This window comes from Phoca vitulina, unplaced genomic scaffold (genome assembly GCF_004348235.1).
Source record: "Phoca vitulina isolate PV1807 unplaced genomic scaffold, GSC_HSeal_1.0 scaffold123, whole genome shotgun sequence".
In the NCBI taxonomy this organism is placed as follows: Eukaryota; Metazoa; Chordata; class Mammalia; order Carnivora; family Phocidae; genus Phoca; species Phoca vitulina.
In genome coordinates this window covers 373795-396965 of record NW_022589826.1, presented here as the reverse complement: position 1 = coordinate 396965, position 23171 = coordinate 373795, and the positions used below count along the sequence as shown (strand labels likewise).

Genomic DNA, 23171 nt, shown 5'->3' with positions numbered 1-23171 from the left:
AGAGCAATTGTTCAAAAAAACAAAAAGTGAAAGCTGCTGCTTTCTAAAGGCTCAGGCTGGGAAACTCAAATAGCATCACTTTTGCTGTATTTTATCAGAGCAGTTATCAAACCCACTTAGACTCAAAGGGAAATGACCTAGACCTCCACCTCCTAAGGGAAAAATGCTGAAGAATTTATAGCCATCTTTAATTTTCCAAAACACCCTTGTCCACCCACATTTAAAGCCTGGGGGATAAATAATAATAAAGTTTTTTGGATTCTCTTTTCCTAAATTATTGTTCAACTTTTTTCTCCTTTCTTGCCTCCTTTACAACTTACCTAAATACACCCAACATGATTATGAGCTAATCAAGTGTATATATAGGTTTATTTTTTATACACAAAGTAACAGTGATCTTCTGAATTACAGTTTCACCATGTCCTTCTTGAGTCCTGGATCTCAAAGTCTGTTTTTTTTCCTCTTTTGATTTTAGAAGTACTTAGAAGGATTATCAAAATACCACAAGAAACATCTCGTTTTTAAATGTTGGAATTACCTGGCTTATAAAATGGCCAAATGTTATCAATGAGCTTGGACGAAAGTATGAGAAATGTGTTTTCTGGAGATGCATTTTTACCTTGGGTGTCTGTTCCGCATCCCTACATCCCTGAGTTTCCCCCGTGTAGACCATGCGCAGTGCTGTTCCTGGGCCTGCCCTGTGTCTTGCGCGCTCCGTGCGCGGATGCTCTTTTCTGTGGCTGCACCGCACCTGTGACCGAGGCGGACTGCTTCGCCTGGGCCCCGTATTGCGGTGCTGGCCGACTCCTTCAGCGTCAGCCTTGTGCAGGAAGCCGCGCGTCCCAGGGCCGACATTACCCGAAGACGTTACAGAAAGGAAAACTACAGGCCAGTACTTCCCGCGAGCAGAGATGCGAAACCCCCAGCAAAACCCTGGCAAGTTGACTCTAGTAATTTATAAAGAGAATGACAGGACGAAGTGGCACCTACTGCATGTGTGCCAGGCCTCGCCCACCGTGGGGCCGAGGTCGCGGGGGCAGCGCCAGGGGCAGGAGCTGGGGAACGAGAGTTAACGACACCTGCAGCTCGCCCGTCTAACTTCCTCGACCTCGCGGGGCCGCGCCCGTCCCCTCCCTGCGGCTGCGGCGGAAGTGCGCGCGCGCGTCGTCTAACTCTCGCGACCTCGCGGGGCCGCGCGGGAACTGCCCGGCGAGCGCCCGCCCCCTCCCTGCGGCTGCGGCGGAAGTGCGCGCGCGCGTCGTCTAACTCTCGCGACCTCGCGGGGCCGCGCGGGAACTGCCCGGCGAGCGCCCGCCCCTCCCTGCAGCGGCGGAGGAAGTGCGCGCGCGCCCACCGTCTAACTCTCGCGACTCGCGGGGCCGCGCGGGAACTGCCCGGCGAGCGCCCGCCCCCTCCCTGCAGCTGCGGCGGAAGTGCGCGCGCGCGCGCGTCGTCTAACTCTCGCGACCTCGCGGGGCCGCGCGGGAACTGCCCGGAGAGCGCCCGCCCCTCCCTGCGGCTGCGGAGGAAGTGCGCGCGCGCCCACCGTCTAACTCTCGCGACCTCGCGGGGCCGCGCGGGAACTGCCCGGAGAGCGCCCGCCCCCTCCCTGCGGCTGCGGAGGAAGTGCGCGCGCGCCGACGCCGCTCGCTTCCGGCCTTGGTGGGGCGCTGTGGGCGGTTCGGCGTTTCGTACCCCGGGAGTGACCCATGTGGTGGCCGCCGCGGGCCGCGGGTGAGCGAGCGTGCGGCCCTGTCCCGCCCTCGGAGAGCCGTGAAACGCGGTGTGGTCTGCGCGGGGGAAGGAGCGGAGACAGGCCCGAGGGGCTGGAGTCCTGCGTTCCTGACGGCAGGGTTTCCGCCGGACGTCCGGCCGTCACAGGAGAAAGGCGACAGCGAGGGTGTCTCGACGTTTTATTACTATTTATTTGCTCTAGATGTTGGTTGTATTCCCTTTGATTGCCCTTCGTTCTAGGACTCAGTGCAGGTGTTTCCTACCAGGCCGTACTGTTCGTTTGTAAAACCCTCAGACCGCTTCGCAGCTTTTACTTCATCTTTCTCTTTAGATTAGTCTGTTCTTAAGTCTTTTGTAATCGGAGTATTTCCCTGAGTACCGTAAATGAACCTGGAGGTGGCTTGCAAAGCACAGAAGTAAATTATTAGAATTTGCAAATTTTGCCTATGGTGTAGCTTGTGTTAAAAGTGACGGCTTCTCCCTCAGGTCCACCCAGGGAGGACTTAACAGGGAATCTTGCTTGCAGCACCGATAAAGCTTTTGCACGGCTATGATGGCATCTGCCTGGGCTCTCCCGGCCCACGAGGACCAGGATGAGCTTTTGGAAGTAAAGATCGAGGAGGAGGAGAGGGAGGAGGATAAGGACACCACCAGACAGGATCGGAACCTGCAAAAGAACAACACCCACAGCAGGGAGGTCTTCCGACAGTACTTCCGGCAGTTCTGCTACCAGGAGACATCTGGGCCCCGCGAGGCGCTGAGCCGGCTCCGGGAGCTCTGCCGTCAGTGGCTGCGGCCCGAGACGCACAGCAAGGAGCAGATCGTGGAGCTGCTGGTGCTGGAGCAGTTCCTGACCATCCTGCCCGAGGAGCTGCAGGCCTGGGTGCGGGAGCAGCACCCGGAGAGCGGGGACGAGGTGGTGACTGTGCTGGAGGATCTGGAGAGGGAGCTGGATGAGCCTGGAGAACAGGTGAGAAAAAGAGATCTGCTTAATGATTGAGAAAAGGTGAATTATGGATTTCTAGGCCAGAGCGAAGTACAACTTTGTTTCAAAGTGTGTTCTTGACCTTTGGTGCATCAGGCCCGAGCCTCGTGGAAAGTTGGTTAATGTAGTCCTAACTTATTTATGGCTCCTCTGCGGAAGGATCATGTATTTTTGTACTAGGCTTACAGAGTTCTATTTGATGAAATGCTCAAAAACATTAGAAAGAGATTTCTAAGAGCAAATGTTTGAGAGGTCATGGTAACGGGGTGGTCAGCAGTCTCTTGAAGGGGACATTGCTTCTGTTGCACAACAGTGTATCCCATCCACTGCCCTGCCTCCATTAAAGGATTAAACGAAGGAGAAATCAAAGTCACCACCTTGGAGGAGTGGGAGGTAGGAGCAGAGTGGAAGGTTAGGAGGGAGGGGCCGGGCAGGGATGGGAGTTACTGGGAGTAGTAGAAAGCCGTTAGGTTGGACAGGTGAGGTGTGAGTAGAGGGGTTGAAAACAGAGTCCAGGACCTTGAATAACACCTCTGGAATTTACATTTTATTCTGTAGGACACAAGCGTCTAATGTTTTCTCTTTGAGTCTAAATGAGCTTCTCTAAACCCAGGATGTAACCAAAGTATGTAGGATCTTGTTCTGTTTTGTTTCAACACTGATAAAAGACAGTGGTTCTCAACCAGTGGCAATTTTGTGCCCTAGAGGCATCTGGCAATGTCTTGGGACATTTTTGGTTGTCGCTTGGGGGAGGTGCTCCTGGCATCTAGTGGCTAACGGGCAGGGACGGTACCCAGTATCCTACAGTGTATAGGGCAGCCGCGTACAACAAAGGATTATCTGACCCGACTTGTCAGTAGAGTCAAGGCTGGGAGGTCTTGCTAGGAAGAATATAGAACAGGGAAATAATAAAACAAGAAGTGCAGCTCAGCACTGGGCGCCAACACTGGAAGGGAGGAGCCTGTGGCAGAAAGATGTGAGTTTGAGAGAGTTGTGACGGTGAGACTACAGAGGATGAAGCATGTCGTAGGTAAGTATTAATTGGAGACGATGACAGATCAGTGGATGAAAAAGGAAGGATGAAGGGAAATCTCTGTACAGAGCAGTCACTTCTGGGCTGAGCACTGGGGACTTCCAGCTTGAGAGACTAGCGTGATTCAGGTGCTCCTAACAGAGTTCAAGGGTGAAGGGGAAGGTGGATTGGGGAAAAGTTCATTTGTTCAGGAGACATTTACTGAATGGAGTTTTGTACCAGGCACCATTCTAGGCGCTGGAAACGGAGCCGTGAACAAAGCGCAGACGTTGTTGCTATCTCATAGATAGATTCTAGTCTGAGAGGAGGCAGACAGTAAACTGGGGGTGCCGAGTCACCGGAGAGTTTTGAACAGAGAAGAGGTTTGACCTGACCTAAATTTTAAAAATAATCACTCCAGCCGCTCTGTTGGAAGAGTTGTGCACGGGGGCTGGTGGTGAGGGTGCGGGAGGCCGGGGGGTCAAAAATAGAAGCAGGGAGACAGGTTCAGCACCAATCCAGGCAACAGGTGCTGGCGGCTTGGACTAGGGCAGTAGCCGTGGAAGTGGTGAGATGCGATTGGATCCTGCCTGTTTTGGAGGTAGCACTTGACGGGATTTGTTTTTCTGTAGGATATGGGATAGGAGAGAAAGTGAGCTCAGGATTCGGCTAAGGTTTTTGTTCTGAACGTCATGACTTGTGGATTCGTCATCCATGGAGATGGTAAAGGCTGGGAGAGAGGAAGGTTTGGAGTCAGGACAGGGATCAAGGGTTACTAGGTATTTGCATGTGTTGATTTTGAGATTCCTATTAGAATCCATCTGGAAAAGTTGAGCAGGCAACTGGGTGTAACAAGCTGGGATTCGGTGGAGGGATCTGTGCTAGAAATGCAAAATTGGAACTTGTCAGAATATGGATGATATTTAAGGTTATGAAATGAAGGGAGGTCATCAGGGCTGTGGAAACGGAGAAGCAGCCAGGGAGACAGGAAGAGAACCAGAAGAAAGAAGGGGATTCTCAAGTGCAGGCAGAAGTAATGTGGTTTTAAACATGTTGAGTTTGTTTGGCCAACCAGCCCCTTCCCTCGAAGCATGCCGGGGGCAGCTAACGGAATTTAAACTTGATTTCTGAGGTCTTGCCAGCGATCTCTGGATAGAAGACACAACCCAATGAACCGGCCTTTTTCTCCCTCCACATTTGAAGTTGAAACATCTTTTTCTGGGCATCTCAGCGTCCTGCTGATTTCGGCTCTTATTCTGGGGGCAGAGGTTACACAATGAAACTGTGTCAGAATAGAGGCAGTGTGCGGTGATTTCTTATTTACAGAATGTAGCCACTGAAGGGGATTGGGGAGCAGTTTGAGGGCCTGGTGTAGCCCTGCCCTCTGTGAGGTGCTTTGTGTGCACGGTGCCGTGTAGTCCAAGTAACCAGCCCCTGCTCACAGAGCTCCTGAACTAAGACACAGACTAAGGAATGAGAGTGGTCCCAGATTCCTGCGTTTCACACCCTGCTGGAGAAACCTGTTATTTTTAAATACAAGGGGAATGATTCTGTGCAGGCATGGAAGCTACAGAGTGGCTTAAACTGCTAAATAAATGAGTTTGTTGCAGGAGCGGGGTCAGGGGTGCAGTGAGGGAAGGGATGGGGTTGAAGGCGAGAGTGGAGATACGCACCTTGAATGAGAAAAGGCCTCTTCCTCTAAGTGGAAGGGAAAAAGTGTATATGGGGGGGGGAGTGATGAAATGAAGGGTGGGTGGTCTCTCATGTGACCATGACCTTGGACAAGGAGAAAATAAGGTCATCTCCTGGAAGGAAGTGGGGTGGGGGCCTGGGAAGGGCAGTGTGTAGGGAACAGCTTCTGGAGCCTACATGGAAGAGATTTCCCCTCCCTCCTCCTCCCCCTGTCGCTCCTTTGTTTCCTTCTGCCTTTCTCCAAGCATAGATGAAGTGATGTGGTACAACCAGCATCGTTTAGCTGTGAAGAACAGGAGAAAGGAAGGTTTCTTAGAGGAGGTGCCATGAGGAGGGTTATGGCAGGCTGGTGTCTGGAAGGAAGTTGAGGTGTCAAAGAGCTGGGTGTCACTGCCATGATTCGTATACTCTTATTTTCTGTTCACAGACTGAGTGTGTGAGCTGTGTCTCGTTTGCCGCAGGTCTCAGTCCACACTGAGGAACAGGACCAGCCCTTGCAGGAGATGGCCCCTCTGAGAACAGAACAGGAGCCCAGCATGTCCTTCCCACCCCTGATGGCACAGCTCAAGTGTGAGTCTCCAGAACCTGAAGCCCAACTGGAGGAGCAAGGTAGACAGACCCGTCTTGGGAGGAAGGGGAGGATGGGCTAGCACGGGACACCAAGCCTCTGTAGTACTCTGTACTGTTTCTTATCATCAGAGTCAGGAAGTCTCTCGTGCACAGACTCTCAGCCACTTTGGTTTGTCACTCTTTGGTTTATCAGTACAATGGAAAATAACTATCAGAATAACTAAGTTAAGCGATCTCAAGTAAAATATTTTTTTTTAATTCTTGCACTATTTTACTTGAGATCGCTTAACTTAGTTATTCTGGTAGTTATTTTCCATTGTACTGATACCCCTGCTTTTCCCAGCCTTTATCCTGTCAGACGGTACTACGGTCTTCACTTTGGCTGTATCCTTCCTCCTTCAGTAAACAAGCCTCTGCCCCACGATGTCTGCAGTTTTCAGATGGTTCAGGAAAAAATGTATGTATGTGTACGCTTACAAAGAGAGGAAACAACAAAGCAAATGTGGCAGAATGTTAAAAGTTGGTGAATGGATGAAAGACCCCTTATCTTCCTTGTCTCTATTTTGTCTATATTTATTCTTTCCCATTCAATTTTTTAAAATAGATAAAAATTCATACAGTTCAAAAACAAAAACTTAAAATTATCCAGTGAAAAGTTTTCATTTCACTCTGTTCCCTCAGCTATCTGGTCTCCCAGCCCTGAAATAGGTTGTCACTGTTTTAAGTTCTTGTGTGTCCTTCTCTAGAGATATATACGTTTTTCATATTCCAGCAAATACTTTTTCTTCTCTTTATCATAAAGATGGTAAAAGCTTGCAATTTTTTTTTTAAAGATTTTATTTATTTATTTGACAGAGACACAGCGAGATAGGGAACACAAGCAGGGGGAGCGGGAGAGGGAGAAACAGGCAGGAGGGGAGAGGGAGAAGCAGGGAGCCCGATGCGGGGCTCAATCCCAGGACCCTGAGATCATGACCTGAGCCGAAGGCAGACGCTTAACGACTGAGCCACCCAGGCGCCCCAAAAGCTTGCATTTTTTATTTCTTAGCAGCTTAATAGTAAAATGTATGGATGAACCACACAGTTAACTTATCCATCCCCCAAGTTGTCCCCAGTGTTGTACTGTAACAGGTGGTGCTGTGGTGAATGTGCGTAATTCTGCAGTATAAATTCCTGTATGTGAAATTACTAGGTTAAAGGTTAAATACATTTGTAATTTTGATAGATGTTGTCAAATTGCCTTCTATAAAGCCTGGGTCAGTTTACCCTCCCATTGGCAACATGTGACACCCATTTCATGAACACAGTGTTACATCGTACTGATGGGCAGGATGATGGGTGAAAAGGCTTTCCCACACTCCTTTATTGTGTCTCAGTATTGTTTAAATTTGCTTTTCCCTTATTACAGTCAAATTTTCCTTTGCCCAGTTTCTATTGGGTTATTGGTCTTTTCCATAACAATTTTTGGAGTGCTTTACGTATTGTGTCTGTCCTGTGTTCTAATGCCATTTCATAGTCCTGCAGAAACTCTAGGGTTTTTATGTACTCTAGGTTCTTACGTATTTTTCACTGACGAATCTTATGTTGGAAACTAGTTGACTTGGCAATCCATTGTAGTTTCAGGTGTTGAGACTGGAAACGAGTACAGGAATTTAAAGCAAGAAGTTTCTGAAGAAATGGAACCATATGAGAATATGTCTAGATTTGAAAGTGAAGTGTCCCAGCCCCCTCGGTGCAGAAAAGCTGATGAATCTGAAGCAAAAACAGAAGAATCTTCTGGACACTCCAGGAAAGGTGAACAATCTACAGGTGATGAAAACAGAGTCAGTCTGACTGAACAGCAGACGGTCTGTCTGGGAGAAAAACCTCACGAGTGCCAGGAGTGTGGGAAAGCCTTTAGTCAGCACTCGCGTCTTATAGAACATCAGAGGGTCCATACTGGAGACAGGCCCTACAAATGCGAGGAATGTGGAAAAACTTTCCGTGGGAGAACTGTGCTTATTCGGCACAAAGTAATACACACCGGAGAGAAACCATATAAATGTAATGAGTGTGGCAAAGCCTTTGGCCGGTGGTCAGCTCTTAACCAACATCAGAGACTTCACACAGGAGAGAAGCACTACCACTGTAATGAGTGCGGCAAAGCCTTTAGCCAGAAAGCAGGCCTCTTCCACCATCTCAAGATCCACACAAGAGACAAACCGTACCATTGTACTCAGTGTAATAAAAGTTTCAGTCGGCGCTCAATACTTACTCAGCATCAAGGAGTTCACACTGGGGCAAAGCCCTATGAGTGCAGCGAGTGTGGAAAAGCCTTTGTTTATAACTCATCCCTTGTTTCCCACCAGGAGATCCACCACAAAGAAAAGTGCCATCAGTGTAAGGAATGTGGGAAATCCTTCAGTCAGAGTGGCCTTGTTCAGCATCAGAGGATCCACACTGGGGAGAAACCTTACAAGTGTGACATATGTGGAAAAGCCTTTATTCAGAGGACGAGTCTTACAGAACATCAGCGAATTCACACTGGGGAGAGACCCTATAAATGTGATAAGTGCAGGAAGGCTTTCACTCAAAGATCCGTCCTCACGGAACATCAGAGAATCCATACTGGAGAGAGGCCCTACAAGTGCGATGAGTGTGGGAATGCCTTCCGTGGAATCACCAGCCTCATTCAGCATCAGAGAATCCACACTGGGGAGAAACCCTACCAATGTGATGAATGTGGCAAAGCCTTCAGACAGAGGTCAGATCTTAGTAAACACCAGAGAATCCATACTAGAGGTGGTCCCTGTAAATGTAAAGAGTGTGGGGAATCGTTCAGGCAGACCTCAGCTCTCATTCAACATCAGACTATCCACAGAGGAGAAAAGCCTGTTTCTCTGTAATGGCTACAGGGAAGCTGTGTCACAGAGTGCGGGCTGGAGAGAAATCCTGGCTTTGAAGTCATTTAGGGAAAATGCCAGTCACTGTTGCTATAAGGAAACCTCAGCTATTTTATAAAGAATTCCCTGTGTGCTGCCCGTTCTGTCAGGTGCTGTGGAGATCAAGAAGCATAACACCAAATTCCTCTTCTCCGAAGTTTACAGTTTACTTGGGGATAGCTAAATACCACGTGTGAGGTTAGGTAAGACTGCAGTGGGACAGGAGAATTGATGGTGCGAGTCCCGTGTCTTGGAAGTGGCTTGTGGCACACAGTAAGTGCTGTCCGTCCGGGAGGACGGACCACTGACGCCTCGGGGTCAGGAAAGATCTTACGAAAAGGGTTGGATGGGCAGAATTGGAAGGCAGAATGGAAAGCATTTAGGGTAAAGGAAATGCAGGCAGAGTGCTCGTGGTTTGGCGGCGTCCGAGCCGACCTGAGGTCGAGGGTCCGTCCGGTTGGGCAGTTGATGGCGGTAGGCTGGCTGCAGAGCTTGGGGACAGACTGCGGGAGGGTGAGCGTGCCTCTTAGCACTTTTCTGACTTCATTCCTAAAATATCTCTGTAAATTAAAATCACTGTCCATTGGAAAGGTGAGGACTCTTGCGTGTGGAGATGGTGACATAGCTACCATGTCACACAAGGGAAAGACCAGCCCCTGAAGAGTAGGTCTCCGACTTCAAGTCCTGTCCGTTGCTCTAGGGATCCCTCCACTTCACTGAGCATCAGAATTGCATGTGGAGCTCGTTTAAAATGCCCACGTCCCACTCACAGACCTTCTGCCTCATTAAGTCTGGGATGGGGGCCGAGAATCTTCATGTTTGTAGCCGGTCACCTGATGCTGCAATTCGAGAAACACCGCATTGAATCCCAGCTGCCTTCATGGTTGTCTGTGGAGTGCGGACGGTGAGCACAGTCCTGTAAACAGGGACCGCTGCTGGTTTAGAGCGGAAGGGAAGCCCGACGGAGGACAGGTGCCACCGGTACTTTAGAGAGAGCCTGACCACCGGCCAGCCACAAGGGCTTCAGGCTGGCCTTCCCACGTCTTCACATTTAAGGGTGTCAAAATAGTCTCCTGACCTACATTCGAAGGCTGCAGGAGCACAAGGCCGTGTGTGTTTAGTCAGGGGAGGGTGCTAGTGTTCTCTCTTTGGCTCCTGACCTCTCTTTTCCCCCAATTACATATTTCTCATGTTCTGAATTCCCTGATAACTGCTCTTCAGAACTGGTTTACAGTTTTTTTGGTTTGTATACCTTCTTGAGCACATAAAAGAGCCAAAGATTAGTGACTCTGTCCCTTGGGACTTGTGAAAACATGAACCGATAGCTGGTTGACTTCACTCCTGTTTTACTGAGTAAACAGTTCGGTCCTCGATGAGGGCCTGTGATGATGATTGTGGGCAGTCAGAGAGGCACACAGGGCTCCTGGTCTGTTGATCTTTTTATTTACAGAGACTATTTTTAATCTTCACTCAGCTGTCCTCCGATTTCCCTCCCTTGCTTCCTTGCCACAGTAGACTCTGCAATTTCTGGGACTACCTCCCCACCCTGCCTCATCCCACAGGACTCCAGGATCCTCTCCACCCCTCACCTCTAGCTGGTTAGTGGGTTTGAAGTGGTGAGACCCAAGGGGGAGGGGAGAAATGGGTAATTGCCCTCCTTTAACTACTCTTAACTGCCATTGTATCCAGCCCTGTGTCTCTATCCCATCTCCTCCTGCTCCTATAATGTACTCTGCCCCCTTTCCCTTCGGCCCTTGTCTCCCATGCCTCTATCTGTAGCCCTATCCAGAACATAAGAGTATCAGCACTGGCTTGGAACCAGAAGGGTTCCTGGAGAAATAGCTATGTAGCTTTTAAGCTCTACGTGTGAGCACATTTTCCCATAAGAATAATAATGGTATTAGTACTATAATTTAGGCATATAATGACACATGCAGCATTTGCTTTTGGGATTGGAATTTACATGACCGTGGGAAAACATCCTGAGTTCACAATAGAAGAAAGCAAATGAACATTTGAAAAAACAACTCAGTCACAAGTTGAGGACTCTCTATTTAGGTGTTTATCCTAAGACCAACATGGGAGCTGCCACATGAGACACTGAGGCAGGCAGGGCTGGGGAACTAATTTTTTACATCCAGAAAACAGTTTGTTGCCCCGAGTGAGCCTGAGAGCTTGGAGCTGTGTGTGTTCTGCTCCCTTCCCCAGCTCACCCTGCCTTGCATTTCTCACTCTGGCAAGCTCCTCGCTGCTTAGTGATGAGAACCCGTATGAGCATGTCCTCTTCACCAACTGATGCTATTCGTGCTCGTCACCTGATCTGATGTCACACACGGTATCCAAACTGAAGTTACTCTTTAACTCTCTCGAATCCTACTGCTCACTGGAACACGATTCTTACTTTAAACTTGCTTTCTGTTCACAGCGCTGTTACAGGTTATGCAGTTCATCTCTGCTTAACACGTTCTCAACGCAGACGCGTGCCGCCATTGGCCTTAGTCTAACGCCTTTACCTGCCTAATATAAAGGAGCCGTAGATAGAGACCCGGGACATCGGGATATGCCTGTGATATAGCATACAGTTCATAACTTGTTTAAAAATAAAGGTGGGAGTTTTGTTCTGGTTGTTTCTTGTACTTAAATATAGTTGCAGTACCAAGAAAGGGTGGGGTGGGGTGGAATTTCCAGGTAGGCATCGAAGGGGTCAAACTATCCAGGATAAGGAGAAAATAGAGTATAGTGACTGGAGCTAAATTGGCAGCACAGAAGTAGAAGGCCCTGAGGGGCAAACAGAGGACATGACAGGTTCGATAGGAAACTGGGGAGTGTGGCAACAGAGAATGACGAAGTCCAGAGTGCATCTTTATGGATAAAACAGGATCTAGGAAATCAGGGTCCTTTGAAGCAGCTTACCTTTGTGGATTTTGAAACCATCAGCAATAACAGGCAGCAGGATGGAAAGGAAAAATGTGAAATTGAAGCAAGTCCAAGGTAGAAATAATGTCAGTCAAGAGTAGTAACAGCCAGGTTGAGGAACTGGTGTAACACCTGAATCACAAAGCAGTGGCTTAGAAATAACAATAAGGATGAGAGTGAGATTGACTGGCTTCTCTTTTCTAATTGATTGAAGGTAAACAAGATACTGAGTGTTTAAGACAAAAAAAGTGAAGGGGGCTTTGAATGAAGAGTAACCTGACAAACAGGGGCTTAGGGGGTGTAATAGAAAGGGACCCAGTTGTAAGAAGAGGTTGCTGGAATTTTAGGTGTGAGGTAAAGCTGCTGAGGAAACAGAATGGGATTGAGCAGGGCTCTGAATTGAGAAATGTCAGTTGTGGGGTGAGGCTAGCAGTGGAGAGCAGGTCTGCACCCCTGTGCTCTGAACAGAAATAGCCTCTTGTTACTTGCCATAGATTATTCATTATAGAGTTCTTACAGTCAAAACAAAGCCCTTATTGGCGTCTTTGGGAGTCGAGAATAGGATTTGTTAATAATATGTAACATATACGGCTTACTAAGGGCCGGGCATTACCAAGTGCTTTATTTTCTTTTTAGCTGGGGAAACTGAAATCAGTGAATTGAAGCTGCCTGAGGTCACAAAGTTAGTATATAGTGTGGCCAAGCTTTGAACCCAAGCAGCCCAATTCTAGAGCCCACACTTCCTATTTCAGTTGAAGGAACCCTGTGTTGCAGTGGTAATCAATGTCCTGAGTAATCATCTGTGGAAACTTTTCTACTGTCATTTCTAAAAGAGACTTCAGAAACCCCAGAGCCCTAGGTCCAAGCAGCCAAGGTAGTATCTAGTATCACCACCCTCTCTGCACACCAAATCTTGGATGAGGTTTGGTCAATGTAATGTGAACCCTAATGCTTGCTGCCTACACAAGGAGGGTGTCCACAGGAGACATTCCACTAAAAATGGACCCTTTATAGGAAAGGATCACCCTCTATTCTGACAGAATACGGGATTTTTGGCAGTCCTCATTAATACACATCATAAAGCTGATGTCCGGTTATGGATCTATCCAATAACCCATATGGATCTATTCTTGATGAGGGTTTTATATTTGTAGCTAACACCACTTCTAGGATTAACGGAAACAGAATTCTATAAAATAGTTCTTTCAGGTGCCTCTCCTAACTCCACAAGCCCACAATTTATTTGAGCAACAAGTTGCCCTATTCAGTTTAGGGATAATCATTTGACAACCTTTAATTAAATATTCTCAACTTTCATCCTTTCACACTGAAAAGTTCTCATATCACAGTCCCTCTAGCAGTTCATTTTATTGGAATTTCTTTGGGTCCTCTCTCATAACCTAATGTTTTTGGGTGTAATTGGTAAGGAGTCCTTGCACATTCTTTATACACATTTTACACATATATATAAAGTATATATGTATGAATATATTTTATAAAAATATGTGTTGTACGTAGGTTTTATTTTATACATATGATTTGATTTTGATCCAGCCATGGAAGTAAACTCAGTTGAGTAGCTCCTTGGCTCACATTTTAAGACCATCATTGAGAGCCAGCGGTTTTCCCTTGGTTTCACGGAAACCACTGACTTCACCCACACTCCGAGGTCTGACCCCATCGGTCAAGGCTCGCAGAGCTTTCAGCCAGCACAGCTGAAGGGGTACATGTTTGTTTCACGGATCATCTCCGCCCAAATGGCCTGGTCCTGGGCATCCCAGGAAGGGCCCCTAAGTGGATGTTACTTGTCACCTGTGATTTACGGTTAGCTCTTACTGACTCCTCTTCAGGCGTGATCTGCGCATCTGACTCGTTGATCTAGTACCTCGGTTGGCCTACCTAAGTGATGATCTCATTTCATACCCGCTAAAAAAGGCGACGGTTTTCTGTAGTCAGACTGAATTCGGGCGAGTGATTTCCTATCGTGCGTCCCACTTGCCCCGCGGGGCGTCACCGACTGGGCGTCACGCGGGGGTAGGCGGCTTACAGACACCGTGCGCGGGCAGTGCTGGCAGGACCGCCGCGTGGTGCGGCCCGGGTCCGCGGGCACCCTCCTTCCTCGGGGACAGCCCCCACCCCCGGAGCCTTTTCTCGCACAGCCAGGCTCGCGCTCTTCGTCACGCGGGCGCGGGCCCCACTCAGCTGCGGGCGCCGCCCGGAGGCTCTGCGGGGCTGGGACGCCGCTAGGCAACCACCGAGAGGAGAAAGCCTCCAGGTTCCTAGAGGAGACCGGGCGGGGGCGGGGGGGGCGGGGGGCTGCAGCCGGGCCGGAAGCGCGGGCGCCGGGGACTCGGCGCGCACGGTGCGGGGGCGGGGCGCGGGTTCTCCGCCGGCGGCCTGGGACTCCGGGGGGGCCGGGGGGGAGGGGTCCGACGAGAGAGAGTCGCCGGGGGTCAAGGACGGCTTCGGAGGTTTGAGTTGTCTGGGACGCCTGACTGCTGAGAAGGAGGAGGTCTGGGGTCGGTCGGGGAGGTGACCTGACTGCTGACCCTCCCCGCAGTAGGTGCGGCGGCGCTGGAGTGCGAGAAAGGGCTCGGAAGCCCCTCACCGGTGGTGGGATCGAGCAGAGGACTCGGTCTCCGTACCGCGGTGTCATTCAGTTGTCGGCGGGATTGTAACTACCTACTTAAGTAAGTTTGCGGTTACTTCTAAATAAACATCAGCTGTTAGTATTTTCTCATCTCTGATGTTATTTTCTCTACTGCTTCTTCGGGATTCTCTGAAGGGGAGAACCCAAGGGAAGAGGTCGTGGTCTTTCAGGTTTTATTAACACACATTTAGGAAGTAAAGGATTTTAGCACGTGGTGCGAGCCAATAATTTGCAAAGTCCCGCCCACTCACTTTATTTAGCTTCCTGGCAGAGTTCCTTTTTCTTTCAGTGCCGACAATTGTCCGGGTAGTGAATTCTTGAGTAAAACAGCTGAACAAAAATTAGAGCTTCTGTTAACAGTGTTATTTTGTGCCCCAGGAAGAAGACTAGCTACAAGGAAATACTTCTGAAGAACCGTCGTGAACCCCAGGCTGGCGTGAATCTCCTCCTGAGTGCTCTCATTCCGGAATGGCGGTCCTCCTGCGGAAAGGTCCCTAACAGTGACTGACGGCAGAGGGCGAGGGCCGTGCCTGGGACCGCGCCGCCAAGGAAGTCATGGGTAGTCCTTCAGACTTCAAGCTGCTACGCGCAGGAGATGGCTGCCGGGGCCTCCCAGGGCTGTCCGAAGACTGAGAGCTTTGCCCGTAGTTGCTGAGACCAGAAACAGACCAGGGAGCGGGTGCTGAGGCAGGTCCTGACACCTCGCTGGGAAGCTGCAGACTCAGGCAGGGATAATATCCGGAATGTGGAGAAGAGGCATCACTTATGCTGGACAAGTTGGAGACAGCTGGGAGGGAAAGCCATCAGGTGGGAAGGGTTGGGATAATCGCGTATGTTTCGGCTTGAGTAGTGAAAGTCTTCTGGAATAGCAGAGAAAGCAGTAAAACTGAACGTTAGGATCCGCTACATGTCCCTGCAGCCAAAACCCAGCACCTCCCTCATGGGCTTTAATTCCCCTTGGCATTCGTGTGCACCACTGGAAAGTTTTTCGTTATTGGGTTGTTGTTGTTTCGGCGACTTCAAATTCAGTTTTCCAAGACCAGCTTCATCCCATTGCCTTTAGGGTACAGGCTAAAGAATAGAACAAGAAATGCTTATGGCAGAGAGAGTACTTTGGAATCCAGGGTTTCAAGTGCAGCCTGTTAAGAGCCTGGTCATAGTTTGACTTTGAGCATTATTGCCTTTTGAAATGGAAAGCGGATGAGAAAGGGTGTCTGCAGAGAAAGATGAGATCCTTGAAAGGAAGCTTTTTAGAACTCTCAGTAATGTCCTTTCCCTTGAAAACTTGCCCCTACCCATCTCCTTCTCATTATCTGCCTGATTCTTGAGGTAGAAACTCTCAGCCATATTTGTGAGTGGTTTTGTTTGAATTGTTTTGACCTGTTCAACTCCTTTAACTTCAAAGTGCAGCTTTCTTCCTGTGTTTTAGTCCTGAACGTTACTGGAAAAGTTATTTTCCCCAATTTAGTTTTTACATATCAAAACAGTATATATTTTGAACTGTTCTAGCTGTTGCTTCAAGTTAACTTTTATCATATACCACTCTTCATTGATTGACTCAATAAATATTTGTGGAACATTTTGCTTGTCTATAGTAGTGGCCTGGGTACATTTCAGTTGGCATAAATGGTCCGTTTAACTTGCACTAACAAATTAAAATTTCTCTTGATTTCATGATACTCCCATTTTTCATCTCTGGATTCAAACTTATCTCCTCTTAACTTTTTTGATTATACCTTCCTGATTCTTTGTCACATTTTGTGAGAAAATCCTCCATGTTCTTCCAAACTTTCTGCCCAGCTGTGTCTTCTCACTCAAACCTTGCATGCCTTTTTGGGCACTTTGCCAAATTGAGATGACAGTTTAGATACATAGAACAGGCATGCACTTTAGGTAAAGCTGGGTTTTATTTTTATCACTGTTCTTCATCTTAAGTCTCAGCAGAAGAGACAACCGACATTTGAAATGTCTGTGCATTTTTTTTTTTTAAAGATTTTATTTATTTGACAGAGAAAGACACAGCAAGAGAGGGAACACAAGCAGGGGGAGTGGGAGAGGGAGAAGCAGGCTTCCTGCTGAGCAGGGAGCCCGATGTGGGGCTCGATCCCAGGACCCTGGGATCATGACCTGAGCCGAAGGTAGGCGCTTAACTGACTGAGCCACCCAGGTGCCCCTGAAATGTCTGTGCATTTTTTTTTTAAGGTGGTGTTACTGAGAATGAAAATAAGGACTTGTCTCCAACACAAAAAAATTCTGAAGATTACAAATCATGTGGTGGGATCTCTGTAGAACTTCAACACCTACGCAGTAAGTGTAGGAAAAGTTTTAGTCACTGGTGAGTCCTTACTCAGCATTAGGGAGTCCAGATGCCAAAGAGAATCTCTTTGAGAACAGGTTTGGAAAGGCTTTTGTTTAGAGTGGGTCCCTCCTTTCCCACCAGGAGATCCACCACATGGGAAAATGCTCAGTGTAAGGAATGTGGAAAAGCTTTCAGTTATGGTGGCCTCATTTTACATCAGAGAATCACATAAACGAGAGACTGCAGAGATGTGATGACTATGAGGAGGACTTCATTCAGCGCAGAAACCTTAGAAAACCTTATGTGGAGGAAAGAGGAATGCCTTCACCCACAAGTCAGGATTGACAGTGCACCAGAGAATCTACACAGGAGAGAAATCTTATAAATGATGAATGTGGAAATGCTTTGCATGGAGTCACCAGCTTTATTCAGCATTGAAGAATTCATGCTACAGGGAAATCCAGACAGTGTGATGAGTATGGAAGTCTTCAGACAGTGGTTGGACCATGGTAAACATCAGTGAATCCATATCAGAAAAGTTCTTATAAATGAGAGGATCGTGGGAAGTTGAATGGACAGAGACCAAGTCTCCACAACAGAATCTCCACAGTATTGGAAAATTAATTTAATTAATGTAAATGGGTGAGTTATATGGGGAATGGGTATTCTTAGTTGCCCAATTTAGCGAGTAAAAACATTCAGTGAATGCCTCAGGTCAAGAAAAGGAAAGTCCAGCAGTTCTTTTTTGCTTTCTAGAGTCTATAGATGTAAGCAACCAAGACTTTTGAAATAAGTTGCTTCCTTGCATCCCAGGACTTGTGATACTGTCTCCTGGATGACTGTGCATACATGTTTTCCCCAGGCCTGCTCTAATCTTACAGCTTTAATTCATTCAACAAGAGTAGATTATTGTCTACTGTTACTTTTATTTTCTTTACGGGCTAAATAGGTTTGTGTCTGTACCCCAGGACACAAAAATCACATTTATAAAGTTTCAGTACATGCAATGAAAGTAACCACATCATTAATTTGTTGGACACTTTCCTAAATTTGAGACTGCTTCTGTGTTCTCCAGCATAAGGTCATGTAAATGTCCTTCAGAGAAATATATTTTCCAGCTTTGGTTTGATTGTTTTTTTTAAGATAGTGAAAGATAATTAACATACAGCCCATTGACAGATAATGATGGAGATAATTTCCCTTACAGATAACACATAATATAATGTTGTGAAGGCTAATACTTTAAGTAACTTGCTTATTATCCTTTTTAGTTCTAAAACAGGCAAAAAGAATCTTTAGAAGCTCTTCAGCAAGTTGTTAATATAGCCCAATCTCTATGAGAGATAATGAGGCTTATGTAATTTGTAGGAGGTCACTAAATATAGGAAACATAGATTTTAAAACTCTGCAGTGATTATTTCAGAACTCTGAGTGTATTTGTTGTATATTCCTAAATTTTTTTGAATAGATATCACAGGGGGCGCCTGGGTGGCTCAGCCAATTAAGCATCCGACTCTTGATTCCGGCTCAGATCATGATCTCAGCGTGGTGAGATGGAGTCCCATGTCGAGCTCAGTGCTGGACATGGAGCCAACTTAAGATTCTCTCTGTCCTTCTCCCTCTGCCCCTCCCCACCATATGTGCTCTCTTTCTTTCTCAAAGGGAAAAAAAAAAAAAGTCATTTTAGAAGATGGACTGCATTTGGGGTACTTGGGTAGCTCAGTCAGTTCAGCATCTGCCGTCTGCTCAGGTCATGATCCCAGGGTCCTGGGATCGAGCCCTACATCGGGCTCCGTGCTCATCGAGGAGTCTGCTCCCTCTCCCTCTGCCCCCCCAACTCGTGCTGTCTCGCTCACTCTCTCAAATAAAATCTTAAAAAAAAAGAAGAATGACTGCATTCTGTAAAAGGCCTTTATAGCATCTATAGAAATCATGGGGTATTTTTTCTTAATTTTATTATTATCTTGTATTATGTGAAAGGATTTTCTAATATTGAACCAACCTTGCATTCCTGCAGTAAGTCCTACTTAGTCATGGTGTATTCTTTTCTTAATATGTTAATGAGTTTGACTGTTCATATTTTATTTAGTACATTTTTCTTCAATGTTTATATGAAATTGGTCTGTAACTTTCTTTTTTTTTTTTGTACTATATTTTCCAGGTTTAGGTTTCACCATTTTAATTGCATCATAAAAGTAATTATATTTTTGTTCATTTTTAATACTGTAGAACAATTTATAGAGCACTAGAATTAGCTGGTCTTTGAAGGTTGAATTCTGATGTAAAGCCATCTGGACTGGGTGCTTTCCTGTGGGATAGTTCCTTGGTAACTTTTTCTGTTTCTTGTACAAAACCGGTCTGTTTAGGCTTTCTATTTATAATGAGGGTCAATTTTAGTAATATATTATTTGCTTAGAAAATTCTCCATTTCCTCTAGATTTTTAAATTTGTTTGCCTTGAATCTGCAATATAATCAGTTACAATTTTTTAAACAGCTTTATGGAGGGAAATTGATACACAGTAAACTGCAGAAGTGTACAGTTGTACATGTTTTAACACGTGCACACCTGTGAAATAATCACCACAATCAATATAATGAACATATCGATCGCCCAAAAATGTTAACGTGTGTGCCTTGATAATTCCTCTCTCCCACACTTCCCTGCACCCCACCTCATCTCCAGGCAACCTCTGCTCTGCTTTCTGTTGCTATAGATTTAGTTTGCATTTTTTAGAATTGGATAGGAATGGAATACAGTATGTACCCTTTTTTTTTGGTCCACCTTCTTTCATTCACCATAATTATTTGGAGATTCATCCCTGTTGTTGCATGTATCAATAATCCATTCTTTTTCTTGTTGAGTATTCCATTGTAGGGATACACCACAGTTTGTTTGTACATTTACCTATTGATAGACGTTTGGGTTATTTTCATCTGGGGGCTCTTAAAAATGAAGTTGGTACAGACATTTGTGTACAAGTCTTCGTATAGACATATGCTTTCATTTCTCTTCAGTAAATACCTAAGAGTGGGATGGTTAGATCTACCTGCTAAGAATATTTTTTTTTAAAGAAACTCAAATTGTTTTCTAATATATACATATATATATTTTTTACAGATTTTATTTATTCATGAGAGAGAGAGAGAGAGAAGCAGGCTCCCAAGGAGCAGGGAGCCTGATGCGGGACTTGATCCCAGGACCCTGGGATCATGACCTGAGCTGAAGGCAGACACTTAACAATCTGAGCCACCCAGGCGCCCTGTTTTCTAATATTTGTTCCCTTTCACATCCCTACCAGCAGTGTATGAGCTTTCCTTCACTACACATTGTTGCCAGCACTTGGTAAAGTCAGTCTTTCATTTTAGACAACCTAATAGGTGTGTATCTTATTGTAATTTTAATTTGCATTTCCTAATGACTAATGACATTGAGCATCTTTTCTTGGGATTATTTGTCATTCCTATAAAGCCTTTTGCTGAAGTATCTGTTCAAGACTCTGCCCATTTTTTCCTTGGGCTGTTTGTTTTCTACACTTATATATTCTGGATACCAGTCTATTCTCAGTGCAAGGATGTATGAATATTTCTTGCAGTCTGTGGGCTTAATAGTGTGCTTTGAAGAGCAGAATTTTAAATGTTCATGAAGTACAATTTTATGCTGTTTTTTTTTTTTAATGGTCATGTCGGTGATACGGCTGAGAAATCTTTGCCTAACCCAAGGTCACAAAAAATGTTTTATAATTGCTTTTATTTATTTTGTTTTTTAAAGATTTTATTTATTTGACAGAGAGAGAGATAGCGAGAGCAGGAACACAAGCAGGGGGAGTGGGAGAGGGAGAAGCAGGCTTCCCGCTGAGCAGGGAGCCCGATGCGGGGCTCGATCCCAGGACCCTGGGATCATGACCTGAGCGAAGGCAGATGCTTAACGACTGAGCCACCCAGGCGCACCTATAATTGCTTTTAGATGCTGTGTAATATTTAGTTTTTTTTCAACTGAATTGCCTTCAAATGTTTGCTGAAATGTCGTTCATATTCGTGTGAGTCTATTTCTGGACTTTGTATTCTGTTCAAATGATCTATTTGTCTACCTTTACACTAGTACCTTTCTCTTTTGATTACTAATATCTTTACAGTAATTCTTGAAATAGGGTGCATTAGCCCTTCAACCTTTCAAAGTTGTTTCGGCTATTGTAGGTCATTTCCATTTCCATATGAATTTTGGAAACAGCGTATCAATTTCTACCAAAAAGTCTGGGATTTTACTTTGGGTTGCATTGAATCTATAAATCAATTTGGGGAGAATTGACATCCTAAGAAGACTAAATATTCTAACACATGAACATGGTATATTTCTCCATTTATTTAGATCTTTTTGAATTTATCTCAGCAGCATTCAGTGTATAGGGTACACATATAATTAGGTCTTAATTTGTAGCTTACCTGAAAAATCTTTTATTAGGTGTTAGGTTAATTCACATTTATTGATATGATTGGACATATTTTATCCCAACTGTCAACTTATTTTTTTTAACTTTTTAATGTTTATTATGTCATGTTTGCTATATTTATTTCTTCTGTATATTTTGCTCTTTACTTTAGAAATATTCTTAGTATTTAGAAAAATAGGTAGTTTTATTACAGTGGTAACATTTGTATTTATAACATTTTGAACGCCCTTAGTCACTCTTATCTAGCTTTTTACTATTGACTTTGTCAGTTTTTGTTTCCTTCATGTCCAGTCCATTGCCTGTACAACAGTCAGCTTATTCTCCTTTCTCCTTTATCCCATTTTTTTTTTAAAGTTTACTTATTTTTTACTAGTAATCTCTGTGCCCAGTGTGGGGCTCAAACTCACTACACCAAGATCAAGAATCTCATGCTCTTCTGACTGAGCCAGCCAGGCACCCCTCCTTTCTCCCATTTTTAAGATGTATTATTTCTACTTTGTCACAATATAGTGTTTACATATTTACCTTCTACCCTTGATACCACTTTTGTTTTAATTTTAGATATATATTAAAATATTCTTGATAATTTTGGAGTATTCCAAGTCATATGGTTGAATAAAGCTTGTTTCCAGGTGACTCCTCCAGAAAGACTCATGGACACAGAAATCCCTAAGTTCTTCTAGATTTCAAACTATTTTTCTAATCTTGATGCTTGAAGGACAATTGAGCTGAATATTAAATTCCTGAGTCACACTTAAAAAAATTTTTTTTTTAAGTAAGCTTAACGCTGAGCGTGAAGCCAACCTCAGGGATTGAACTCATGACCCTGAGATCAAGACCTGAACTGAGATAGAGTCAGTTGCTTAACCACTGAGCCACCCAGGTGCCCGTCTTATTTTCAGTGTTTTAACAATGTGAAGTTTTCTTGGATTATGGGCTTTAATATTAATTTTGTTTCATTGTTTTATTTTTCAGGGACTTCATTGGCCCAGCTTCCATTTCAAACACTCCTTCTCAAATACTTTCCACTTTCTTCTTTCCTTTCACTTTCATTCTCTTTGTTTTCCTGCCTTTCCTGCCTCAGTGCACCTTTTACAGTTTATGGTTTCTGTTTAGAGTTTCCTTCCCTAGGCATATTTTAATATAGTGTTTGTTTCTGAGGTGACTCTTTCTTCCATTTCTTTCCTGAGTTCAATCAGCCCTCTTCATTTCCTCCTAGTTTTTTGATCCATCTTTTTTTTTTAATTTGAGGGTTTGTTTTTTTTTTAAGATTTTATTTATTTGACAGAGAGAGTACAAGCAGGGGGAGCAGCAGAGGCAGAGGGAGAAGCAGGCTCCCCACTCAGCAGGGAGCCCGATGTGGGGCTCAATACCAGGACCCTGGGATCATGACCTGAGCCGAAGGCAGACGCTCAACTGTCTGAGCCACACAGACGCCCCCTAATTTTTGAGTTTCTGATGCAAGGTGTTTTTCTTATCTCCAGTTCTTGTTTGAGATGTTCAGTTTACTTTGCAGTGCTGTTTCATTTTTCTTTTTCTTCAAGGATTTTTGGGGGAGTGGTCTAGGTGATTCTTACTAGTTGAGGTGCGTTGGTTCTGATTTTCTATTTCCATGTAGTACCTTTTCCTAGACTTTTCCATGTTTTTTCCTATTTATAAACTTAGGGTGTGTGCTGGATTCCTTATTCAATGGTCCCTTCTGTCTGTGTAACAAAATCCGGTTTCTTTAGTGGATTATTTTATGTGGACTCTGTGATTACTGGTTTTGAGATTCTTTATGTGTATATATCTTGCAGGAATCTAAAAATTTTCCTCTTTCACTCTGTATCCCTTTCACTACACGTTTCCCAAAAAGTACTTCTTCTTTTTTTCTTTACTCCTCTCCCTGCCAAAGTATGTCTTTTGAAGACTGCCACCGTGAATTACATACCCTTTTAAGTCCC

The 23171-nt window shown here is 45.5% G+C and overlaps 1 protein-coding gene across 6 annotated transcripts; it reads left to right on the top strand.

Moving 5' to 3' along the window:
- The first annotated feature begins 1500 nt into the window (after positions 1-1500).
- Positions 1501-16518, top strand: ZSCAN12 (zinc finger and SCAN domain containing 12). Of its 6 annotated transcripts, none has more exons than XM_032398955.1 (4): positions 1501-2704; positions 5885-6032; positions 7611-8736; positions 14859-16518. In XM_032398955.1, the coding sequence occupies exons 1-4, from the start codon at positions 2285-2287 to the stop codon at positions 14986-14988; spliced, it is 1824 nt and encodes a 607-aa protein (XP_032254846.1). In that variant the 5' UTR covers positions 1501-2284; the 3' UTR covers positions 14989-16518. The 6 variants fall into 6 exon arrangements, with proteins under 6 accessions (XP_032254846.1, XP_032254845.1, XP_032254844.1 ...); XM_032398954.1 differs by lacking the exon at positions 14859-16518 and having other exon boundaries at positions 1501-1734; positions 2261-2704; positions 7611-11521; XM_032398953.1 differs by lacking the exon at positions 14859-16518 and having other exon boundaries at positions 1501-1734; positions 2221-2704; positions 7611-11521.
- Positions 16519-23171: the final 6653 nt, after the last annotated feature.

Excerpts from the sequence above, each read along its gene's own strand:
- ZSCAN12 (XM_032398954.1), top strand. The coding sequence starts at position 2,285 with ATGATGGCATCTGCCTGGGCTCTCCCGGCCCACGAGGACCAGGATGAG. Across the intron at positions 2,705-5,884 it reads TGGATGAGCCTGGAGAACAG|GTCTCAGTCCACACTGAGGA; the intron begins GTGAGAAAAAGA and ends CGTTTGCCGCAG. Across the intron at positions 6,033-7,610 it reads AGCCCAACTGGAGGAGCAAG|TTTCAGGTGTTGAGACTGGA; the intron begins GTAGACAGACCC and ends AATCCATTGTAG.